Below are 16,165 nucleotides of genomic sequence, written 5' to 3' on the forward strand. Positions count from 1 at the left end.
TTCAGGATAAGTAAACCTTCTATAGGTAAAGCAAGTAAAAATTAATTTACATGTCCTTTTTTATAAATATGAAGGTGACAGAGACTTTTAATATAATTCTACTTCTGTTTCTTTTCTTTATTAAGAGATAATGTAGTTAGTATAATGTATAGAGAGTTTGCCTTGGAAACTGGAAGATCTGGATTAAGTTTCACTTTTGATACCATACCCATTCTATGATCCTGGAAAACTTCTCAGTCAAGTGGGCGATTCTAGAAACCTAATAGTTATAGAAAGGTATTAATCTTTTTTTTTACAGAAGAAATTCCTCATCAGAAGCTCACAATACCATTAATATCACAGATCATTAATATCTTTTTTTTTTAATGCATTGTTAGAAATCAAGTCAAGATTTTATGGGCACAGTAGGCAAAGTAGGCAAAAGTACAAGAACTATAAAACAAAAGTATCCTATTTCATAGTGACTAATCTTTACTTCCTCCAAATTGGGTCTCCCCACTTAAAAAAAAGTTTGTGTAAAATGAATCAAGGCAATCACTTTGTTTTCCTGATATATTACACATTATTTAATCTAAAAATAAGAATTGCAGATTTAGCAGGTGTCTATAAAATGACAAACAGACCATATGGGAAAAGATCAGGTAAGAGTTTTACCAGCAATAAGGTTATAATCATTGTTTTAAAATGGAATCCAACACTATCTGTCTAGCCAATCCAACATTGTCTAGCCAATTGGCCATAAATATTCTCACTTTTTTCAAATTTGACTGGTTTTCAAATAAAAACATTTAAATAAAATAAATTTAAATAAAATATTTAAAACCTATTATTCAAATAAAAACATTTAAAACCTATTTTTCATTGCCTTTGAAGTGGTACAAATGTGATCAGAAACTGCTTTGTCTTTTATTCTTTCCCCAGTTCTATTCAAGAAAGTGAAAAGATGGAGGAATGCAGCACAAAGAAGAGAGTATGTTAGGCCAAATATAGTACAACTTAAAATATATGGATTATGTTTACACAATAAAAATGAATATGTCTTATCTTTGAGCAATGAATTTGGATTCTTACAGCATAAGCTCAAGATTAAAACCAAAATAAAATCCAACCTTCTTGAGTGATTAATTAACACAGATTTCTTACCTTGTGGCTGACGGCTGGGATGGTATATTTGAAGGTCAAAAGGCTGTGCACTGGTCTTTTGAATGACACTGACATTCTGTCCAGTCCACTTATTGGCTTTGGATAATGTATTTGTTCTCCAGTCAGTCCAATATACTTCACTTCCATACAGAGAAACAGCAAAGGGATGAGAAAGGTATTCATGACCTCGTATGATTTCTATCATGCCTGTTCCATCATAGAGGGCAGAATAAATAGCATCTGACCTATATAAAGAAAAGTATGAAAAATCTATTCATAAAGTACTGGTTCCTATAGGACAAAAATTAAATAATACAGTTCCCTTGATGAATGATACCAACATTGTTTCCCAAATTTATATATAGTCCTATCATTGCAACTTAAAAAATTAGAATGCCCAGAAAACAGCAGCCCTAAAAATAACAAAAAAAAAAAAAAAATTCTTAGTAATTCTTGCATATTTGAATATTAATTTTTTGTTTTCTTTTTACCTGGCATCTGTCCATACTATCCTTTTTTCAAAATGGTCTACAGTTAATCCATTAGGCCAAGCCCCAGTTTTCATGTCCTTATAGATAGTTTTTCTTCCAGCACCACTCATGGACGCAGACTCAATCCGAGGAAAATTAGCATCCCAGTCTGTCCAAAAAAGAATTCTAGCAAGAAAGAAACAATCAGATTATTCAGTTCGCCATTTTTAAAATGGCATGTTTGTCAATCAAGTTAAAAGAAGTGCAAATCTATAAATAAATTACTAGCTACCATATGAACTTTCTTATATTAGGCATATTAGTACATGCATTATTTCTTTAGATAGAATAATAATAATATAATAACATAGAGGTAGCTAAGTGGTTCAATGAATAGAGTATCAGCTCTGAAGTCAGGAGAACCTGAGTTCAAATATGGTCTCAGACACTTAACATTTTCTAGCTGTGTGACCTTGGGCAAATCACTTAACCCCAATGGCCTCAGCAAAAAAAAAAAAAAAAAAAAAAAAAAAAAAAAAAAATATATATATATATATATATATATATATATATATATATATGTATGATAACATGATAATCTGATGATTTAAAGAACTGGTGTGCTTATGACAGTAATTAAAATGGTTGATTACTGATTATTCAACAAATATATAAATTTGAGATTTTTCCATGATTATCTTTTTTCCTGAATTATTTATGATTTCTCTTGAGAGTAAAGGATAGTAAAAAGGGAAGAGAAGAAATAGAAGAAGAAAATAAAAACAAAGCATATCAAAAATACAGAGGAAATAAAAACCATGCCATTTCTTCTTAGTAGAGTTGACAAAAATTTGGTGAAGAAACAAAAAACCAAAAGCCCAAGAAACCAAAAGTCCAGAATTTTTTTTGATTAGTCAGTAAATTTCTACTCCATTGCATACATACATCTACATATACCTGTGCACATATGTAATTGTATTTACTTCTTCTCCCACATATTGTAAGCTAATAAAATAGCTTATAAAACCTCTAGTATTTCTCTAAAACCAATTTAAATATTTTTGAATGCTTAGGCTATGTATCTTATGTTATTGATTTGGAGATTAACAAGCAATATATGTGTGTATGATATGGTTTACATCTCTAGGGCTTCTGGGAGACAATGCTTGTAGATAAAGTAATTAGGCATGAAATAAGTTTAGAACATTCTTATTAGGCAAAAATATTTAAACCTTAAAAAGACTTTGTGCTAAAATTTCATTGATAGTACATCAAAGAATTATCTTTGTGGTTACCTAGCAGGGAACTTTGTATCTATAAAGTTCAGGATCTATCCCACTTTTATCATATAAAAATGAAAATTAAGAACTTATTTCTTAACAATTTGAAAGACATGAATTAAAATTATAAATGCCAAAATATGTTTTCTTCTTTATATTATGAGTTGTTATGATAGTGAGTTAATAAGTAGCCTTCTTTGAAAGTACAATCCTTTAAATTCTATCTCATTTTCTTCACCAATAATCCTTCAAAGTTGAGTCTCTCCTTTTTAACCACTAAAAATAGTCCTCATTCATAGTTCTTTCCCTCATATTCTTTTGACACACTACACTTTCTCTTTAGTTTAAAATGATACCTTGGAAAACTGTTCTTAATATACCTAATAAATATAAACATTATTAAACATGGTGAATGGGATCTTTGTCTGAGTTATTACTAAGAACTTGAGTTTGTAATTTAAGACTATATTTATTCATGGGTGGAGGGAGGAGGAGGAGTGGGAGGGGCAGTGACACCATAAGTACCACAAATCCAACAGCTTTGTCCACCCCCTATGACTCGATTACAAAAGGCACTAGTTAAAGTTAAAGAGGAAGGACAGAATACATCTGATTTGAGAACAGAACCATACCCTGTGATTGAAGAATTTAACTCTTCAGGTCAAGAAAGGAGAAGATACATTTCTTTTAATCTGGAAATTATCAATGATCTGAAAAAGGCTTGCACTCTTTGTGGGTCTATATCATCTTATATTTAAGATGTTATTAAAGAATTTAGCTTATGAAATTTTAACCCCCAGTGATTGGAAATCTATAGCAAAAACACGTATAAAATCTGGACAAAACTTGCTGTAGCTTACTGAGTATAGTGAACTTTATAGAATACAAGCCCATAGGCAACCTGGAGTTAATATACCAGTCAACCTTTAAACAACTAGCAGGGTTAGGTCCTTATGCAGACACTTTAGAGCAGATTAATTACTCTATAGCAGCATATAAGCAAATTGCTTCTGCTGCTATCAAAGCATGGGGAACCCTCCTAGGAAGACAAGATAAGAGAGGAAGCCTTCACGAAAATAGTGCAAGGTCCAAATGAATCCTTTGCTGATTTTATGGGATGTCTGCAGACACCAGTCATAGAAACTATTGGTGAAAATGTAGCAACATAAATTATGATAAGACAACTTGCTAGAGAAAATACTAATGAGGTTTGTAGAAGAATTAAACTAGGACTACACAAGGATGCTCCTTTAGAGGAGATCATAAGATGCTGTGCCACAATGGGCACAAATACCTTTTGTACCCAGGCTATGATGCAAACTTTTCAAGATCTGAACATGGGAAGAAGCAGGGTCCCTTTTGGCAAGGGACTTCCAGAGAGACTCATCAATGCTTTCAATGTGGTAAAGTAGGGTATCTGAAAGCTCAATGCTGACATAGAAGACAGGGTGGGAGAACAAGATGTAAAACTCCATGTCCAAAATGCAACAAAGGCTTCTATTGAGCATCAGAATGTAAATTGACTCAGGGAAATGGGAAGCAGGGCCTAGCTCCAAGGCCCCAGGCAAAAAAACAGTTGGAACATGATAGCAGCCAACATTACACCCAGAGAGTGGTGTAGAAGTTGAGTACTCCAATGTGATCAATTAGCCAAAAAACAACCTGATGGGAGAAAGGGATTACAATTGGGGAGAATAGAGTTGTATGCAGCTGGGACTTCTGAGATATCCCCTGGAAAGGTGAAATCTGTTCCTCTGCAGCCTATGGATCCCTTGCCTTCAGGCACAGTAGGCTTGACCATTTCATCTCCTGAGAGTGCTTACAAAACAGTGTCCATCCATACACTGATATGGGAAACTGAGGAATGTGTAGATAATATCCCAATCACTAACACAGGTAGACAATGTATAACTTATCACCTAGGAGAAGCATCAGATTTACTGATACAGACTCCTAATAGGCAATTTGGAGATATATATATCCAGATTTTGACTCCCAGCAACAGAATCCAGGAATATTCTGCACTGCAGCAGGTATAGCTGACCTTCTTATGCTCCCTATCTATGTAAATGACATACCACTGGAAGGATTGGTAGACACAGGAACTGATCATACAGTCATTAGAGGTGCCAATTGGCCCAGTCATTGACCAAAGATTACAGCAGACATCCATATGTCTGGCATAGGAGGATCAATAGCAGCTGAAGTTAGTGCAACCCTTTTGAAGGTGAAACAGAAGTTTTGACTCCTTTTGTAGTAGAAAAAATCCAAATCGATCTATGGGGAAGAGACATTTTAAAACAGTTAGGATTACAATGGAGTACTTAGGCTTTTTAGGCAGGGCTGCTGTTGAATGCCTGCCTGCACTCTCACCTGTTCCCATTCAATGGAAAATTGTTACACCAGTGTGGGTAGAACAGTGGCCCTAAGCAGGTAAATAATTCAGGCCTTATTAGATATAGTAAAGGAGCAACTTGATCAAGGACACTTACAACCTTGTCTAAATCCTTGGAATTCCCCTGTATTTGTTGTAAAAAAAAAAAATCTGGAAAATGGAGGATGTTGACTCATTTAAGAAAAGTAAATAAACAGATGGACACTATGGGAACTCTTCAGCCTGGACTTTCATCTCCTACTGAATTAATTGCTAGGAATGGCCCCTTTGGGTTATAGACATTAAAGACTGTTTTATTTTTATTCCACTAGATGAGGAGGATATGAAAAGATTTGACTTTTCAATGTCCAGCATTAATTTAGCTGAGCCTTATAAAAGATATGAATGAACAGTTTTGCCACAGGGAATGAAAAATATGTGTCAAATGTACATTGATGCTGCTCTTACTCCAGTAAGCATTTCCAAAAGTTATGTTATTGCATTACATGGATGATATCTTGGGGGTTAGGAGCAAATGTTAGAAGCATGTCTACAAAAGACCATAGAAACACTAAGGAACTACAAATTGCATATAGCTCCAGAAAAAAATTCAAAGGCATGTTCCTTTTCAATATTTAGGATCTGATGTATATCCTAAGGTGCTTATAGTACGAAATCTTTCTTTAAGAACAAAGAAATTGAACATCTTAAATGACTTTCAGAAATTAATAGGAGGTATCCAATGGATGTGTCTAGTGTTAGCCTTTACTACCTATCAATTACAACCATGATATGACATTTTAAGGGGATGCAATGCTTTAAAGTCACCACATCTGCTTACAAAAGAAGCTCAAGAGACTTTGAGAGAAGTTGAACTGGCTTTATACAATGTGGTTGAAAGACTCACTCAGAAACTCTTGGAAATATCAGTTTTTGCTACAAAAGAGGCACCAACAGCAGTCCTTCATCAAGGAGACAGTGTGATAGAATGGGTGAACCTCCCAGCACAACCAGAACAAAGCCTTACTCCTTACCCAATGCTTGTGGCCAGAATTTTATTAAAGACCACTAAGAAAATAATACAATTATCTGGGATAAGACCTGACAAGATATATACCTTTTATACCAATGCACAAATTAATGTATGCTGTGAAACCATCCCAGAGTGGCAAAATTTATTGTCCACAGCTCCAAATTTTACACATGGGTCTCCATTAAAGATAACCTGGCTATGACATAATTGGCAATGGATTTTTGAAGAAAAGGTTTCTAAAGTTCCTTTTAAAGGCCAACTATATTTACAGATGCATGCAAACACAACATTTGTGCTGTATACTCTTATGATTTAACTATGAAGAGAGCGGTCAGAACTCCTTTTCAGTCCACTCAGCAGAATGAATTGTATGCAGTCATCCAGGAGATGTAAATATAATATCTGATTCTGCCTATTCGTTAAGTGTGGGACAAAGAATTTCCACAGTCCCCCCCAAAAAATTTTGTAGCTTCCAATATATATCAGCTCTTTAAGGAACTTCAAGAGCAAGTGAGAAGGAATCAGATGAGTGTCAATGAGCCATATTCTCCTTGTCCATTGGAGAGAGACAGAAAAAGAGAAGTCCCTCAAAACAAAGGAAAAGACCAAAGAAACATGAGATGCTACCATTTCTGACTACATGTGCCACATGAGTATGCCTGTTAACCCCTATGCATATGTAAATTGGCTCATTAATATCAAAAATTGTTAATGAGACTGTTGCAGGACTTCAAAACCTGTAGGAATTATTGGATTCCCTGACACATAAAGTAATGGACAATAGATTGATTTTGGACTATCTTTTGACTACTGAAGAAGGTGTATGTATGAATGTTATTTATATACCCTCCTTCTAGGACTTATGGACATGTATTATTCTTCATGTTGATTCATGTTGTTTGTTACATCACTACTAATCTGTGTTACTATGTGCTTGTGTAATTTCTCCCATGCTGATGAATTTATGTATACCTGTTTCACATAAGACTCTTCAATCTAGAGGAAAGTTGTTAAGGGGCAGATCAATTCTCAGAGAACCTTTACAGCTGTGGATCATAACATCTGAAGGAGTTGTAGGGCAGCCTTTGCTGACACAGGTGTTACAGACTGGGAATGAAATAAATTGGAGGCAGAGGGAAGAGGAGAGAGGTCAGACCACACTGGCCTCTCAGTGGAGAGATCAGAGAACAGCAACTGCCTCTCAGTCTCCTTGTATTATCCTCTTACAAGAGGAGAGCTATTCTGGGTTGGACCTCCAGCAGCCACTGTCAGGTGGCTCCTGTGTATTCCAACAGCTCCTGGTAGCATAACATATATTGCCCAACATGGGGCAAACATAAGAACAGTAGCATTCCAGAAGCACCAGCACTCCAGCCAGAGTTGTTTGTGAGAAGGATCCTTCCAGAGTTCCTTCAGTAACCCACAGGGAAGGAAAGGAAGAAGAGCAGTGCTAACACTTTTTTAGTTGGGGTAATCAAATCAGCCAATACAAATCAGCCAATACATCAAAGGGCCGAGACAGGAGACTGATGAGAGATTTAAATGCCTGTTCTGACTATAGTTCTGTTCTCTGTTTCAAGGTTTGCCTCCATGATAATATCAACACCTGCTACAACCATACAGAAATTATAGTGCTGCTTACATTCCTCAGTGTGTGGACCCTGCTATGGGGAGGGGGGGAAATAACAGAAAAAAAAAGGGGGGATTGTTAAGGGGCAGGTCAATTCTCTGAGATCCTCCACATCTGTGAATCATAGCATCTGAAGGAGTTGCAGGGCAGCCTTTGCTGACGCAGGTATTGTAGACTGGGAATTAAATAAATTGGAGGCAGAGGGAAGAGGGGAGAGGTCAGACAACACAACTGCCTCTCAGTGGAGAGATCAGAGAACAGCAACTTGGGACTTAGCAGAGAAGAAGGGAATAACTTAGGTTGGAAGCAAGACAAATAAAAGGGTGGCTAATATAAGGTGAATAGTCCTTATAAAGAAGCCTAGCAAGAAGATATTAAAAATGGACAATGAAAACCTAGACTTGTATTTTTTGTAGTTCTCTACTTTTGGTTCACCCAACCCTTTCATATTCATTCTCCTGTTTGATCCTCACTACAATCCTATGAGACAGGGAAGACATTTTCCCTATTTTTAAAGATTAAAAAAAAAAAAAAAAAAGCTATTTCTGGCATTTTATGAATAGTCATGTTCTGGAATATAATGAATAGTGGACAACCCCACAACTAGCTGTATCAAAGCATGGATAGATGGATTATTGAAACTGGTAACATATCTGACAGAAGTTAGCAGCCAAGAGAAAATCTTTACCAAAGTAAAGAGAATATCTAGGGGGCAGCTATGTGGCTTGAGAGAGAGAGAAAGAGAGAGAGATACTCAAGTGGCTTCAGCCTTCTAAAAATCCTGAAAACAGAGCCCTTCAATCCAAGGGGTTGTAACATGTGGGACTAAATCCTATGGAATTTCACTGTGAAGAAGGGCAACTGAGTTCTGAAGGGATCCTGATTTTTATTTAAAATATGCAATAACCCAACACATTTCCAGATACATCGTAAGCCTTACATAAATAATCTATACCAAAAAACGGGCAATTGTTAAGAGCCCCCACAGCTGTGGATCATAGCATCTGAAGGAGTTACAAGGCAGCCTTTGCTAATACAAGTGTTGCAGACTGGGGATGAGATAAATTAGAGATAGCAGGAAGATCAGAGAGGTCAGACAACATAACAGCTTTTCTGTGGAGAAATCAGAGAATAGCAACTGCCTTGAAATATCCTTGTATCATCCTCTCACAAGAGGAGATTCATTCTGCAGGTCTGGGTTGGAGTTCCAGCAGCCACTGTCAGGGGGCTCCCTTGTAGTCCAACAGCTCCCAGTAACATAACAAAAAGTATAGTTGAAGCAAAGATATTTACAACATGCTGTTTACTCAGTGTGATTGATAATATGATGGCTCTCTAGTTCACATATATACTTAGTACTTAGGATGGTGATGTAAAGGTTCTACAATTGACACATGCTCAGTGTGCTATAGTGATGTAATTGTTCTAAGGTAAATAAGGGCTGAGAGGACTTGAAATAAGCAGACTCCAAAGAGACTCCAGTGAGAGTGTGCTTGAGCTCAATTTCAGACTCCAGACTCCAGACTCCAGGAAGATGCTCAAGAAAGCTATCCTGGATACCACAGGAACATGATATTACTAAAAACTGGGAATTCAAATGCAAGATGTAAAAAAAAAAAAATGAACTTTTTTTAAGAGAAATGTTTTGTGGGGCCTAGCTTAGTATGAATTAGCCACAAGAATGAATTTATAGAATTAGCCACAAGAGCCTTTTAACCATGTTATATTTTCAATGAGAAAGATTTCTCCTCTACATTTTTCAGAACACTGGCAATTAAAGCCACTGTCTTTACTCCCTCAAGCAAGTGGAGAATTGTAGTTCTTAGATTTCCTTATAGATTATGGAATCAGTTCTGGTAGATTCTATACAGTGGATATTAAATATAATTAAGGTGTTATCTTTTATTCACAAGTATGCTTGCAATGTAGCTAGGAGAGTACCTAATGTGTACTGTGGATAACGAAAATATGGCTTACTGTCCTTCAAACTGTTGCAAAAATGACTGGTTTTTTCAATCTTCATTCAATATAGTAGCCTTGGGAATCTGACAGAAGCTAATTTGCTAGTAAACTCTTACCAATTTAGGAAAATAACATATTCAAGAACAATTTTCTCCAAAACGCAAATTTCATCTTAATAGTGGGGGGCAGGGGGAGAACAGCTTCTAAAAGTTGATTTTAAGGATGCTTTTATAATAAGGCTTTGGGAAGCTTGTACTATTTACTTGTATCTTAATGGAACCGTCATTTTCTAAGACAATATTTTATAGTAGAAAATGTGTTAGTAGAGAATCATTCAATAAATTTTTAATTTTCTTAAATTCACAAAGATTAAAAGATCTCGGCATGGGACAGGAAAATTATGGACTGCAATCTCTTTTAAAGAATTGTAAGAATCAATTAAGACAACAGTGGTTGCATTTATCTGGAAGAATCAGATATTTCTATATGAACAATAAACTAAAACGCCTTTAAAGGAAACTATTACATAATGAACAATATCAATTCTTGAAGGGTCTTTATAATATAACAGATCAAACTGAACAAGGCCAAAATACATTCACATGACCCAAAATTAAGTCATTGGAAAGAGGGGGTAGAGCCATAATAGCAGAGTAAAGTCAGGAAGCTGCTTGAGCCCTTCTAGTTTCCCTGGAAAACTACATGAAACCAAGCTTCTGAACAGAGTCTGAGAGAATAAAACCTCTCTCCAGTTCAAAACAGACTGAAAAACTTCAAAAAGGTCAGTTTCACTTGGGTGAAAAAGAGTGTTCAGGCCATGTCAGACAGAATCTGGGAAAGCAGGTGAGTGGGTTATAATCAAAGCAAATAAGCAACTAAGACCCTTAGTCCTGGCTCAGAATAGGAATAAATAAATGGAGCAGCTTCCAATCCCGGTTCAGAAGGCAAATTCTAGGAACCTAGGATGTTTTCTGCAAAGAACAGGCAAAGCTACTCCCTACAAACAAAAAGGGGTGTTGTACTCAAAGCCAAGGCTCAGAGCTGCACAGGAAGCTTGGGACAGTGTTCCCCTTTAACCTTAGAGCAGAGCTTGACCAAAAAAGTAAAAAAAAAAAAAAAAAAAAAAAAAAAAAGAGAGAGAGAGAGAAAGTACCAAAAGAGAAGGAAAGAAAATGAGCAGGAAACAGAAAAAGAACCTTGACCATAGAAAGTTACTATGGTGACCGGAAAGACCAAAACATCAATTCAGATGAGACAAAATGTCCATAGAAGAAATCTCAGAGTGAGATAAATTGGTCTCAAGACCAAGAGGCTTCTTGGAAAAAAAATAAGAGAGATATAGAAAAAACTGAGAAAGGAAATGATAGGAATGCAAGAAGAGTCAACAGCTTGAAAAAGGAAGGCAATTCCTTAAAAAAATTAAAAGTTATTAGCCTACCTGAAGACCATGCCAAAAAAAGCACTTGAATAGCATTCTTCAAGAGCTCATCAAGGAAAACTGCCCAAATATTATGGAAACAGAGGGGAAATAGTCATTGAAAGAATCCATTCATCACCTTCAGAAAGTGATCCCACAAGGAAAATTGCCGAAAAATTGTTTTACAGAATCAGAAAAAAAATAATAACAAAATTCATCTGGAAGAAATAATGGTCAAGAATATCAAATTAATAAAAAAAAAACATACAAAGGATAGTCACTTAGTAGTACCAACCTAATATATATATATATAATATAGTTATATTATAAAATTGCAGTCATCAAAACCATTTGGTACTGGCTAAGAAATAGGGTGGTGGATCAGTGGAATAGAATACATACACGTCACAATAATCAAGGCCTATAGTAATGTAGTATTTCATAAATCCCCAAATTTCAGCTTCTAGAATAAGAACTCACCATTTGACAAAAATGGCTGGAAAAACTGGAACATAATATGTCAGAAACTTAGCAGAGACCTACAGCTCACACTGCATACCAAAATAAGGTCAAAATGGGCACATGATCTGGGCATAAAGGATGAAACCATAAACAAATTAGGAAAGCAAAGGATAATTTACCTATCAGATCTTTGGAGAAGGGAGGAATTCATGATCAAAGAATTTGAGAACATTATTAAGGCAAAATGGGCAACTTTGATTATATTAAATTAAAAAGTTTTTGCATAAAACCAACTAAAACAAAATTAAAAGGGAAGTAGAAAACTGTGTGTGTGTGTGTGGAATTACATCTAGTGTTTCTGATAAAAGTCTTATTTCCAAAGTATATAAAGAACTATGTCAAATTTATAATTCCCCAATTGATAAAATAGTCAAAGGATATGAACAGACAATTTTCAGATGATGGAATTAAAGCCATCTTTAGTCATATAAAAATTATGTAAATCAATATTGATTGGAGAAATGCAAATTAAAACAACTCTGAGATATCATCTCACACCTCTCAGATTGACTAAGATGACAGGAAACATAATGACAAATGTTGGAGGATTTGTGGGAAAACTAGGACACTAATGCTTTGTTGGTGAAGTTGTGAAATGATCCAACCAGAGAGCAATGTGGACCTATGGCTAAAGAACTATCAAACTATGTGTACCTTTTGACACTACACTGTCACTAGTGGTTTGTATCTCAAGGAAATCATAAAGAAGAGAAAAGCACCTGTCACATGTACAAAAATGTATGTAGTAGCTATTTTTGTGCTAATGAAGATTTGAAAAATGAGTAGATGTCCATCAAGTGGACATCTGACTGTCCACTGACAAGTGGAATGACTGAATAAGCTGTGGTATTAAAAATGATGAACAAGCTGATTTTAGAAAGGCCTGGAACAATTTACATGAACTGATGCTGAGCTAAATAAGCAGAACCAGAAATAGATTGTACATAATAACAGCAATAATGTATAATAATGAACTCTGAAAGACTTGGTTATTCTCAGTGGTTCAATGATCTAAAGCAATCCCAAGAGATTTTGGACAGAAAATGCCATCTAAATCCAGAAAAAGAACTATGGAGATTGAAAGTAAATCAACATATGTTATGTTCACTTCTCTTTTTTTGTTATTTTTTTCTGTCTCATGGTTTTTTCCCTTTTCTTCTGATTTTACTCTCTCAAAATGATTCATAAAGCAAATATAATAAATATAAATAAGTTAACTTTAAAAATTAGGTCACTGAATTGTAATCTTTCCTACTTCAAATCCAAAAGTATGTATATTAGTTGATTTCATTATTTTTATATATTAGTTTAATTAGTTTACTATTTTAGAAGTTGCACAAATAAAATGAATTAGCATTCTGTATAATTTTTAAACATGTTTTTTTCCTATATATTCAACTAAGTTCAGTTCAATTTAATTCAATAAGACATATTAAACCAAGCTCAGAACTATGGATACAAAGATAGATATATCACCAGTTGTGCTCTTAAGGGATTTACATCTAGTTGAAAGTTTACCCAATTGTTAGATTAAGACAATTTGATACCAACCTGATAGAAAGACAGATTTTTACACACACACACACACACACACACACACACACACACACACACACAAACATATATACATACACAATTACATATATACATATATGCTCATACATATATGCTTGAATTTACATGTGTGTTTGTGTGTAAAATTGCCTACTGCTGTCCCCTAACCTATTACATTTAACAAACACCTAATATATGTAGCAATCAATCAAAAATATTAACTACTTTCTTAAAGGCATAGTGTTTGGTTCTCCTACTTAGAAAAAGTTAGCATTCTAATGTATATTCAAGACAATGTAATGTAAGTACTGGGGATAGAAAGAAAAAAAAAACTAAAGTAATGTTTACCTTAAAAGAACTTATGTATAATGGAACTAGTTATAAGTTCCTTGAGGAAAGGGATTGCCTTTTACTTCTTGCTTGGCTCATATAAAATATTAAATAAATATTATTATTGGATGCTACATATTGAATGCTACATATTCATAGATCATATAGCCAAATTAGGCCCTTCTACCAGGAGGGAAAAAAAGAGACATAAAAATAGAACTTCTAGGATAATAGCCTAATCCATTAAGTTAGTCTGATACAATCTACCCTTCCTTATCACTTAATTCAAATCACACACTGAATATAGTTATCCTCTCACGCAAGACTTATTGGCAACAATGTCTCAGACCTAAACTTCACAAAACACACTAAATTAAACAAGCATGCTGATGCATTATAGATACTGGAGACAGACCTATAAATTAGTAAAACCATTGTATAAAGCAATTTAAAATTATAGGAAGAAGAAAAAAAAACAGTATTTGCCCTTTGACCCAGATATTACTGCTAGACATACACAAAAATAAAAAATACATACACCCACACACACACACACAAATACACACACATATTTATACTAGTTCTTTTCAAAGTAATTACAACAAGGAGAAACCCTGGAAAGTAAGAGGTAGTCTATTAGTTAAAGAATGGCTAAATAAATTGTGGTATGTGAATGTGATTGTATAGTTTGTTATACAAATTAGGAAATATATGATTGTTTAAAAAGAGCTGATGCAGTGAAGTGAGCAGAAATTGAACAGATTATAAAATAATAACACTTAAAAGCAAACATCTTTGAAAGCTCTAAGAACTATGAGCTATGATCAATAAACTGACCAGTTATGAACCTAAAGTATTAAATTTGAAATATCCCATTCCTTACAGAGAGCTGATGGATTTAAGGTACAGAATATTTTATAAAAATAAGGAAATGGATATATATATATATATATATATATATATATATATATATATATATATATATATATATATATATATATAAAGAAAAATCACACACATACATAGATTGATAGATACATATATACATATATATACATATATGTCAACATTTGTATTTTTATATCTGTGGATACAAAATATACACATGCATATAAGCTGGTATGTATGTAAGTATGCATATGTGTATCTTATACAATCACTGAGGAAAGTTGTCTTGTTTGGTTGTATGTATTTGTTACAAGTAATTTGTTTTGTTTTAGTTTTTCAATGTGGTTGGGGATGAGAGAGAAAAATAGATTGTTATAATTAAAAACAACAGGTAAGAGAGTGCTACAGATGCGAAATGTGTGTACTTTCAGATGAGGTTATTATATTATGAGTTTTACCTGATTATCTTACTTTTTTTTGCAAAGAACCTTGTAAATGTTTTTTTAATAAAAAAATAAAACATAGCAATATAACATCTAAAGAAAATGATGTGTCTCCAGTAGCAATTATGTTCTTGTTAACAAATGCTTAGATAAGTCCTGAAATATTCATGGATTAAGATTTTTTATAAAACCCTTATTCCCTTAGGTCTCTGAATGTTGGATTGGCTTATTTATTAATAGGTTAGTTATAAATTGAGAATATTTTTAGTATAAGGAGTGAGCCAATCTCAGCAGATTATGCTCAGAATTCCAAGAGGGAAGTCTATAAATCACTTGTTTACCTCTATCATTAAGAATGGTGACTGAAAAGAAACCTCAGAAAGAGATATTTGCTTTGCAAACAAGTATTCCTTCACATTTAAGATTGTCAACTGGTCACCTAACAAAACTACAAATGTGGCCCTTAAAAAAACCTGAGCAAACAAACCTCTGAATAAAAAATACTGGAAGATTATACTATTATAATAAAGCAAGCTTCTTCTATTGCATTTAAAATTTAATTCAATTTCCAAATGCCCAATTTGCATGAAACTTTTCAGAAACACATCAGTAATGAAAAGCAAAGTACACAATAAAGAATATTTGTGAATGTTAATGCACAAAATAATTATTTCTATGTATCCATTCATTCTCCTTCTCCAACAAATATTTATTGAGAGCCTATAAAGGGTTAGAATTAATAAGTGCAAAAGAGTTTAAGACACTCTACATGCTCTGAATTAGCTTACTAAATAATAGAGGAATAAGGTAGATACAAATAAAACTAAATTATAGGACTTAACGAAGTTCAGCCAGTGAATTTTTACTGAGTTTCTAAGTACATTTTTTAAGAGAAAGTGTTGTTTTTAGATACTGTATTTTTTCAAGTAATATCTCCATAACCTGCTTACAAATTTTCAAAGAACAAAAGAAAAGTTAAATCTTAAAACAAACAAAAAATATAATCAATAAGATAATGAGTCAAGATGAGATAAAGATATTTTTATGTTGCTTATCTACTTGCAAAATGTTTTCAAAAGTGGAATTCATTGTATTCCTTTATTTATTATACTTGTATCC

At 34.0% G+C, this 16,165-nt stretch overlaps 1 protein-coding gene across 3 annotated transcripts in view; it reads right to left on the reverse strand.

Moving 5' to 3' along the window:
• The window catches only part of LRP1B (LDL receptor related protein 1B), a 2,473,587-nt gene that overhangs the window by 773,053 nt on the left and 1,684,369 nt on the right, over positions 1-16,165 (reverse strand). For all 3 annotated transcript variants that reach the window (XM_074301983.1, XM_074301982.1, XM_074301981.1), the window contains 2 exons: positions 1,635-1,799; positions 1,144-1,388 (listed from right to left, as the gene is read on the reverse strand). In XM_074301983.1, coding sequence (XP_074158084.1) covers positions 1,144-1,388; positions 1,635-1,799 — 410 coding nt within the window. The remainder of the gene's footprint in view (positions 1-1,143; positions 1,389-1,634; positions 1,800-16,165) is intronic.

Source organism: Sminthopsis crassicaudata, chromosome 3, assembly GCF_048593235.1.
Source record: "Sminthopsis crassicaudata isolate SCR6 chromosome 3, ASM4859323v1, whole genome shotgun sequence".
Lineage (NCBI taxonomy): Eukaryota > Metazoa > Chordata > Mammalia > Dasyuromorphia > Dasyuridae > Sminthopsis > Sminthopsis crassicaudata.